Here is a 10,630-nt window from a genome sequence, read left to right on the forward strand (position 1 = left end):
ACTCTTGATTTTTAGAAAGCACGTTTTAATTAATCATTTGTGAAAACCCACAAAGAAGTACATTGATTAATTTACGGAAATCTTAATCAAGAGAAGCGCAATAGAAAATTTCATTCAAAGCAGGTATGCAAACGACTCCAGGGCAACTGACAAAAGACATAAAAAAAAAAAAAATCTTAAATGATTGTTTGATTTTCATGCTTTGGTTGATTGGATTGTGTGTTTAATTTTTCAGTACCTTGTGGTGTTATTTGGTTGTGATCATTAGCTAATTGATTTATTTTCTTATTGTTATATTAAAACAAGTAAGAAGTTAAAAAGAGGTTAAATTTTCAAATAAATCAATTCACCCTCCCACCCCCCCCCCCCCCTTCTCTTGGAAAAGCTATTCTAATTTCACTTGGCTAGGAAGGTTCCCCATCCTTAGTCATTAAAGACCTTACATCAACTCATTTTTATACTATTGCGATACCATCTTATTCCAATTTATTTCACTTAGGCATTGAAGTAATCCCTCGAAGTGTACCCTAGGTCCTCTAAGCATCTTTTTCTTCATTCTTCGCAAGTGATTGAGATCATAATTGATCTAGTTAATCTGGTTAAATTTTTATGGCGATAGTTTGACGTCGTCTGTTGGAATATTGGAAGTGTTTAACTAATAATGATCATAACTGTCTCTCATGATTTTGATTCAAATCATCCTTCTAGAAATAACCCACCTTTATCAATTCAATCAATGTTGACTGATATCTCATGATGGGGGATAAATGATAACAATGGAGCAATTTTTGGTCTCCTAGGAAAGGATCGAAGAAATTTTTGGAGTGCTCCTACAACAAAAAAGGATTATCCAGTATAGAATATGTTAATACTTCATATGGATATATATTACCAAAAGGTAGATCGCCAATGCATCAAGAATTGAATTTGAATATTTTAGATCTGGTAAGGAATGGTCTTGAGGATGTCAATAGTGTTGACATTAATAAACAATGCTCGTTGGTATTTGAAGATAAATTTTAAAAAATCGATCAACTTGAAAAATTGATAGAGTTTTGTGATCAATTTATATCAGATGAATGTCACTTTATTATAATGATCAACTAAGGTTCTTTAAACCAAATCATATACACTTTCAAAATCTTAACAACTTGTGATCATTAGAATATATTTGTGATACTATTGTCATATTATATCCTTCCAAATTTTCAGACTTAACTATTAGAGTAATCCTTCAAAGTGCATCCCAAATCTTCCAAATCTCTTTTTCTTCATTCTTTGCAAGTGGTTGAGATTGTGATCAATCCGATTAATCCAACCAATTTTTGGTGGCGACAGTATTTAGGAATTTAATCATGTATTTCAATTACTGAATGTTACATTTCTTGGTGATATATGAATGATATGATAGGCCAATCTATTTAATAATTTCTTTCAAAGAAGATAAATGTGAGTCATGTAAGTATAGATACAAGTTTATCATTTAATGAGTCCAATTAAAATTTAATTTTTTTATAAAGAAATATTACTTATATTTTAAATTTGGCAACAAATTTAATGTGAGTAAACAATGTATAATAAAATAAAAAAATACATTTATAACCTAAAATTCTAAATTTTAAATCCAATGTTATCCATTCCAATTTAAGAAACAAATCCATATATATCCATTCCAGTTTGGATCAAAGATTTTTCTTAAAGAAAGAAAAGTAAAAAAAAAAAAAAAGAACAATTTTTTCTTACTTTGTTAAATAATAGCAAAATATAAAATTAATTTAATATAATTAAAAATTATTATAAATAAATAAATAAATATTAATGATGCAAAAATTTAAGATTTTATTCATAAATTTGGTATTTTTTCTCTTCTTTTTAAAAAATATGAATTTTAAAATATACATATATATATATATATATATATATTTTCTAATATGACAAGACCTAGATGTGCCCATGTGTGAAAAGACATGGAGAGGTAGTTTTGATAATAAATGGAATTCTAGGGCGATTTATGATTTCATTCGGCGTATCTTTCGTCTGTACCTCCTTCCTTCACAATCTCTGCACTGTGTCTCTCCCCATCTGCTTTTCCTATTTTTAACCTTCCAAGGCATTTTTTCTCCTTGGGAAATCTTTATTCCTAATACTGTAAACCCAAAGAATATTTCTTCTCCTCTCTTTATTTGATTTAGGGTTTCTCGCAAACCATTCCAATCTTTGAACCAAGAAGATTATCCAATTCCCTGCGTTTCTCCCGGGAAAGTTATGGAAATCACGGTAAGATGAGCACGGATTTCGCACTGCGTTAAAGTGGTTAGAGATTCAAAAACCATTCTGGGTGAATTCTTGAAGCTCAGCAGCCATGAAGGTTCATCCTGTGCCGAAGAAGCGGAACATCGCGCTCCGATATGACGTCGGTTCAGGCCTCTCCGACGCAAACAGACTCGTTTGCCGCCAGAAGAAACTCCGGCGACTCCCCCACATCTTCGCTAGGGTTCTCGAACTTCCCTTCCACGCGGACGCGGACGTTTCTGTCCAAGAAACCTCCGATTCGTTCCGCTTCGTCGCCGCCACCGACGCTGTGGGCGAAGATGTCCGTGCGGACATGGTTGAGATCTACCCCGGCGTTACGAAGATCGTGATCAGGGGAGCGAACTTGCTGGACTTGTCATTGGATGAGCTCGAGCTCGATACGTGGAGGTTCCGTCTTCCGGCGTCGACGAGGCCCGAGCTCGCGAACGCCGTGTATAGGGAGGGAGAGCTTGTTGTGACGGTTCCTAAAGGTGAACTCTTGACTGATTCCGATGGTGATGATGGTGATGATCAAGAAGAGGTTTGGGCTGAAGGAACAGGGCATCTTGTTCTTGTACAGTAATAACTGTCCCTCTAGCATCAGTTTCTGTTGCTTTCATATGTATTTGTCATCTGGGCTAGTTCATCAAACAGATGTACGCTTGACGATTGAATTCAGAATTGTCTTTGATTAGATGTTGAAATTGCGTAATTTAATTTTTTTAGGAAGATACTTGGGAGTTAATTATGGGGCGGAGAATTGTTTTTGATTGCATAATTTGGAAAACCTTCGTTCGGTTGCTGAAAAACTCTTGGAGAAGGAAGATGTTAGATAACATTAACTATTGCTTAATAAAACTTTTCTAAGTTGGTATGGTTGCCCAGCTAAATGTGTTTTTCGTCGTGCATCGAATTCCATGTAATGAGGTGAAAATTTTTCTTGTTATGTGCTAGGGAAAATGCTCTGTTTGTTACTGAGAAACTATCGGAAGAAGTGAAATTCCATTACTTTTTCTTTTGGAATCTTAAAAATTAGGAAGAGAATAAACCTCCCCAATTATACTGGGCAATGGCATACTAAAATTGATTGACTTCCTTGAAAGTGAGTGTTCTATTGTTGGTAACTTTAAAGATTATTTTAACATGCGTTGAGTCTTAAAATTAATTTATTTTATTGGCTCTAAAATCTCATGAAAACAGATGATAGATTCAGCTGTAATTGAGTATTTATGGATGTCAATTTGGCTTCTTTGAGCTTTGTTTGAGATTCTTTAGTTTAGGTGTTTCTCAATATGTTTTTGGGTCCAATATTATGTGGATTTTTGTGTTCTAGTCATTGCACTGCCTAGAATAATTTTTAACAATTTGCTGCTTCATTATACAGTGTTGTCTTGTTTGCAAGTGTTAAGATTGCCACTTTCCTATGTCTAGACTTACTGATTATGAATTACTATCTGTCTCTTGCAAGTATGAAATGAAAAATGTGCTTTAGCCTTTTGGGGGTTGTGTTACTTCTTCAATTTGCCTTTCTGAGGTTTCTTTATATTTATTTATTGAACTCCTTTTTAGTGGGAGGGGTGGTGTTTGATTGAATCTTTTATCCTAAAATGTCTTCCTCAATGCTTTTTTCTTTGGTTATTGCATTTCGTTGAACCCTTTCTGAAGCCTCTCTCAGTAGCTGTGGTGTATTTCCCATAGTGTTTTTAGCGCAGTGGTTGATTATTTAGTAACTGGATGTTGATTTATCAGCTCCACCGCTGCTGCATGATTTTTCATTTTATTTTCAGGCCTCTCCTCGCCTGGACATGTCACTATGCGCTGCAGGCCTTATTTGCTATAACTTTCTATTCTACATTGCCTAGTACATTGATAAAACATTACCACTTCAAACCATTTTACCTTCATTGTTTGCCCTGATTGTGCAAGCAACTACCATTTTCACGTCTTCTTTAGTGAGCATCAGCATTTTTTTCATGCGATGATGGACATTAGTGGCAGATCTATGTGAAGATGATCCTCGAGTGCATTTTAATGTTATATAATTGCTATTCTCTCTCTCCTGCTATGTTACATGAGTAGGTTATGGAAGCAAAATAGTTTGGATTGAATTGAAAATGTGTGGCTAGGGACTGGTATTATTGACTCATCGTTCATGAGAATATGATTCATTAGATGTCTTCATGCGCTTCGTCTGCACTCATTTGAGGTGGAAGCGGTAGTATTGATCTCATCAAGAGTCTATTGAGAATGTTGGAAGAGTGGAAAGAACACATAAGTGATGCTAGTAAGCTAATTACGCTTTGCAAAATAGCTCAACGGGTAGAATATGAGCCTCTTTTGCTCATTCCTCAGTCTACATGTTGTGAAATCTTAGAATGCAACCGTGAAAAGCTAATTTTGTGTTCTGAAATTAAACCTGTGTGGGTACATGACTCCACACGGATGCCCAGACTGTATTTTCTTGCAGGGATATTAACCCTTGAATAATCTTATTTTGCGGTAAGATTTGAATCATTTGACTGTAAAGAAGACTGAGAGTGGGATCATTTTCCCTGCATTTATTCCTTCCTATGGAAAATAAAGAAGCAGCCTTTTGGTAATGGTAACATGATGGTATTGGGACTTTTATCTATTATTCTTTTGGGTGGATATTGATGGATAAGATGCCTAGATGATTTAACCGTTTGTGGCTATCCAGCCGTCTCTGCTTTTTATCCTTGGAGACGTAACGAACGGGATGGATATTTTTTCTTTCGTGATCTTATTTGAACTTCTCTCATCTGTGAGTACGTGCTACCACTTGGAAAGAGACGGGTACTCGGAAGTAAAAACTAAAGCGACTAATATGGCGAGAGAGGAATGGTGTGGTGTGCTTCTTTTTGCACAGATTCTGCTTTTTGTGGGCGTGGGGACGCTATCACCCTAATTTCCACTTGCTGAAAGGGTTGTATTCACGTTAGATATGTATCCATCATACCCAACCTTTTTGTTTTTTGGTTGTGTTTATCTTTCTCTTTTTTCAATTTGTTGTTTCGAATAATGGGAAGTGGACTAATCTTCTGCCTTCCTAATTAGATTGATTTGGTAAGTGCGGCAGTGGGTACTCTCACTTAGGTTTTGTTATTCCTTCAAGGTCGCTTGTTTGGTTTACCTTTTATCTATAGCTTGTGCTTCCTTGTATAATTTTTTAAAAAAGATAAAAGAAAAGGAAAACCCTTTTGTGAAAGGCCAAGATGCCTACTTTACCTATCATCCCCACCCCCACGCCCTTTGATACTCCTCAATTGAAAGGTCTTTTCGTGTGTGCGCGCTCCTGGACAAGGTTTACCAAAGCCTTTCATGTCATGGAGGAGTACCATATTTCTAAAACTCTAATTTGTAAGCATTTTGACCATCCATAGACATGTGGCATGATTTCATGAAGAAAACATAGTATCTCCATGACACCTAAGTTTTTTTTGTGCGACACCTAAGTATTTATTTATTTATTTATTTGAAAGGTGTGTGTCTATAAAATATATATATATATATATATATATTTTATATATATAATCTTTCATGTTTAACCCTACTACGTTCTCATCTCCTCTCTCTGGACGGTTCTCTATTCTACTTTGTTCTTCTCTCTTTGTTTTGTTATGTTCTGTTCTATTCTGTTTTGTTAAGTATTTTTCTTTCTTCTCTACTTTTTTATCACCTTCTCTCTCTCTCTCTCTATCTCTGTCTCTCTCTGCGCGTTCAGGGGACAGTGTCGGTGTCTGGTTTTCCGGTGGCTAGTTCGGTCAATTACTGACAGTGCTTCTATGCAGATGGAGCGCACGGTCATATGCCTCATTACAGGACATGTCAACTTTCTAGTAGCCAATGCCCTCATACGTGAACAAAGAACCTCTGAAGGATTTTTTTAAGCATTCTTCTGATACTATAAGAAATGCAAGAAAGTTTCAGATATGAGAAATTGGGATATTATCAAGGTGTTTTAATTTTCTTGGTGATATTTTGGCCTGTTCTTCAAGATCTTGGAAGAAAAAAAAATTCAGTCTTTTTGCAGGATGAATAACTCTGCCAGTAGTTAGATTGAAGCACAACTTAAATATTTTGAAATTTATAGAAACAATTGGGTTTTTCCTTCTTGATTCTTTAAGAATCTTTCTGTTTTCTCAACTGGGTTTTGGTTTGTTGCCGCCGTTTTGCGATTGGCCATCTTTTGGAGCTTTTCGATTTACATGTTGTGGTGTTTTTTTTTCGCTTTTGTTGAATTTCTTTCCCATTTCGGTTATGTTGTCCTGTGAGGAGTTTCGAATCCTGAAATTTGATCTGAATTTTCGCGTCTTCTTGATCTGTTTCTTTGTCTCCGTTGTAGGGGGGTCTAGGGCTAATGGGAGCAACAGGAAAGATCAACCTTCTACTAAGATTCTCTTGGATTCTAAGACATGGATCTTTTCTAGATTCTTCAGGTTATGCTATTGCGAAAACAATATTCTTTTATTCACCTTCCATTGTTTGGATTTGAATTCATTTGACTTTAGCGACTTTTAGAGGATTCATACACAATTGTGATCTGCAATGGATTGAGAGATGAATAAAGAAGTAATAAAGATTTTATGGGTTGAGGAATTTTGTTTCTTCAATATTCTTGAATGTGAATCTTGAATTTAGATCAAAAAATTCTTGCAATCCCTCATGGCTTAAAATATTCCTCAATTGATTTCATTTGCATCAAATTTACTATGACAAAAGATACTTACAATAGTATTTTTCAAGTGATTGTCATTTCCTTTTAGTTTTTAGTCACCGGTGAGATCTTCTGCTCTCTTGTTATTTCTTTTCCAATAGTTGATCATTAGTAGAGATTTTGTGCTTTTTATTTGTAGGCCTGGTATATGCAATTTGGTGTTGTGTTTCATTTGCAGGTATTGGAGTATACAATTTTTTCCAAAAAAAGTAGTATTGCATGGTTCTTTTTAATTGTAGTACAGCTAGATCCATACCCAAAATTGTATGTTCTAATTATTTTTAACAAAAAATGTTTTAATATTGTATTGTGTGTGTGGTTTCTACTAGTTGTAGGGTGTGATTTAGAAAATTGTTTATGTGGAAAAAAAAAATACACAATTGTATACTTCGCCTCTGTAACACAATTTTTTTGTACACACAACCGGTTCCAAACCTGAATAAAGGAGCATGGTTGTGTTAGATAACTAATAATTAGCGTAAAACTTTGTCAAATTTTATAATCATGAATTATTACCAAATTCACTTAAGTCAAGGGAATATATCGGGTTAGTATAAAAGGGAAAGGGTTAATAAATTAGCACAAGAAAATAATATTAGATTAGCAACTTAGAAAATAGGAACTCTTGTGGGAAAAAAAGTATAGAAATAGTGGAAGTAATGTGTAGAAGGAAAATGAACTTAATAACGAAATGGGTAGGAAAGAAAGTTAGAGAAATTGAAAAAATCAGGATTTAAATTGTGGTATAGTGATAAAGAGAAACATTGAAATAGGGTAGGTATCATTGTAGACGAAGACTTGAAAGATAATGTAATAGATGTTAAAAGAATAGGGAATAGGATCATTAAAATTAGGATAACTTTAGGCCTAGAAATGGTGAACATCGTTTGTGTGTATGCTCCTCAAATAGGCTTAGCAGAAAATCTTAAAAGATAATTTTGGAAAAATATGGATAGTATTGTACAAGATATACCAATGTCTGAAAAGACATTCATCGGAGCTAATTTGAATGATCATATTGGAAAGGATAATATAGGGTGTGAGAGGATACATGAAGGTCATGGATCTGGAGATAAAAATTAGGCCGATAATACAATATTAGATTTTGTCATGTCTTACGATTTGACTGTATTGAATACTTGCTTTATAAATAGAGAAGAACACTTAGTAACCTTCAAGAGTAGATATAATAAAAGTCAAATAGATTTATTATTAACTAAAAATGGACATCGTCTATCTTGTAAGGATTGTAAAGTTATTCTAGTCAAAGTTTGACTACTCGACATAGAATCTTATACATATTAAAAATTGGAAAAGAAGGAGTAGCATATATTAATGCAAGAAAACTAGATGGTGGGACTTGAAGGGAGACAATATAGTAAAATTCAAAGATAAAATGAACAAAGAGTGTGGTTGGATAGCAGGGGATAAAGTTGATACAAATATTGTTTGGAATACAATGACTAATTCTATCATAACGATAGTAAAATAGGTTTTAGGTAAGTCAAAAAGTAATAAAGAACGTTGGTGGTGGGATCATGAAGTCCGAAAAATCTTTAAGACAAAAAAAAAATAATATAAAATATGGTAAAATTGTAGAAATATAAAAAATCTTGAACAATATAAAGAAGCAAGAAAGAAAAAAACAAAAATGACTATTAGTCAAGCGAAACATAGAGCTTATGATACTTTATATACTAAATTAGATACAAAAGAAGAAAAAAAGACATTTATAAACTTGTTAGAGTTAGAGAAAGAAAATGTAAAGATTTAGGTAATGTAAAATGTATAAAAAAACGAGAATGAAAATGTCTTAATTACAGAAGAAAACATAAAAGAGAGGTGGCGGAGATACTTTAATAAGTTGTTTAATGAAAACTAAAATGAAAGATTGAAATTGGAAGTGACAAATGAGGAGAAGACTAAAAATAAGAGATTTATTTGCAAAATTAGACTCCTTGAAGTTAAGATGGAATTAAGAAAGATGAAAAAGTGGGAAATCTATAGGACTAGATAAAATATCAATTGAAGTTTGGAAAAGTTTAGGGGATAAAGGAATTATTTGGTTAGCAAATCTATTCTACACTATTATAAAAACCAAGAAAATGTTAGCAGAATGGAGGAAGAGTATGTTAGTAGTTTTGCATGAAAACAAAGGCGATATTTAAAATTTTAATTACTATCATGGAATTAAGTTTAAGTAATTTTGTATAAAAACAAAGGCGATATTTAAAATTTTAATAACTATCATAGAATTAAGTTTATAAGTCATATGATGAAATTATGGGAAAGGGTAATTGAACATAGAATAATATTAGAAACGAAGATTTTGGAAAAACCATTTGGTTTTATGCCTGAAAGATAAAAAAAAAAAACAGAAGTTATTTATATTTTAAGAAGTTTAATGGAAAATTTTAGGGAAAAGAAGAGGGGTTTGCATATGGTTTTTATTGACATATAAAAAGTTTATGAATACCTAGGAAGTTTTTTTGTGGGTCTTAGGTCATAAGAGAAATGTATGATAAAGTAGTGACTAGTGTTAGGACTGTAGGAGGAGAATTTAGAGATTTTCCAATGACAATAAGTGTACATCAAGGTTTTACTTCGAGTTCTTATCTTTTTATTTTAGTAATTAACGAACTAAATAAAAATATCTAAAATGAGATTCTTTGGTGTATGTTGTTTGGAGATGATGTTGTGTTGATTAATGATAGTAGGAGTGAAGTTGAATCTAAGTTAGAGCTTTGGAGAGCCACATTAGAGTCTAAAGGGTTTAAGATAAGTAGGAATAAGACAAAATATATGAAATGTAATTTTAGTGATGTAAGGAATAGAAATAGAGAGAAGATTAAACTTGATAATCAAGAGATTAATGGCACTGATAGATTTAGATATCTTAAATCTATTATGCAAGTTAAAGGGGGAACTGAAGAAGATGTAGTATATAAAATTAAAATAGGTTGAGTAAAATGGAGGATTACGTCATGTGTGTTGTGCGATCATAAAATACCTTTAAAATTAAAAAGGAAAGTTTTATAAGACAACTATAAGGTTAGCTATACTTTATGGTTCAAAATGTTGGGCAACTAAAAAACATGTATAAAAGATAAAAGTTGTTAAGATGAGAATATTATGGTGAATGAGTAGTTTAACATTAAAAGATAAAGTAAGAAATGAACATATACATAACAATTTAGACATAACACTGATTGAAAACAAGATAAGGGAAGGACAACCTAAATGGTTTGAGCATTTGAAATGATGGCCTAGTAAAGCAATTGTGAGGAGGAGTGAGCTAGTTATTGTTTCTGGAATATTGAAAAGAGGTAGGAATAGACCTAAAATAACTTGAAACGAGGTAATGAGGAAGGATTTAACAATATTTAATCTAATAGAGGAAAACGTTTTGATGACTAAATTGGCAAAAAAGAATTCATGTAGTCAACACCACCTTGTGGGACTTGCTCTTAAGGTTGTTCTTCTTGTTGTTGTTGCTCTGTGTGTGTGTCTATATATATCAAAATTTTGATGCCATGAAAATTTTCTTTGTAACATCTAATTATGAAACAATTGATTCAATCAAAACACAGAATAATTGGAAAT

The 10,630-nt window shown here is 33.1% G+C and overlaps 1 protein-coding gene across 1 annotated transcript; it reads left to right on the top strand.

Moving 5' to 3' along the window:
• Nucleotides 1-1,966: 1,966 nt before the first annotated feature.
• LOC131155055 (uncharacterized) lies at nucleotides 1,967-2,986 on the top strand. Its single transcript, XM_058107963.1, has one exon. The coding sequence runs from the start codon at nucleotides 2,363-2,365 to the stop codon at nucleotides 2,873-2,875; it is 513 nt and encodes a 170-aa protein (XP_057963946.1). The 5' UTR covers nucleotides 1,967-2,362; the 3' UTR covers nucleotides 2,876-2,986.
• Nucleotides 2,987-10,630: the final 7,644 nt, after the last annotated feature.

Source organism: Malania oleifera, chromosome 5 (genome assembly GCF_029873635.1).
Source record: "Malania oleifera isolate guangnan ecotype guangnan chromosome 5, ASM2987363v1, whole genome shotgun sequence".
NCBI lineage: Eukaryota > Viridiplantae > Streptophyta > Magnoliopsida > Santalales > Ximeniaceae > Malania > Malania oleifera.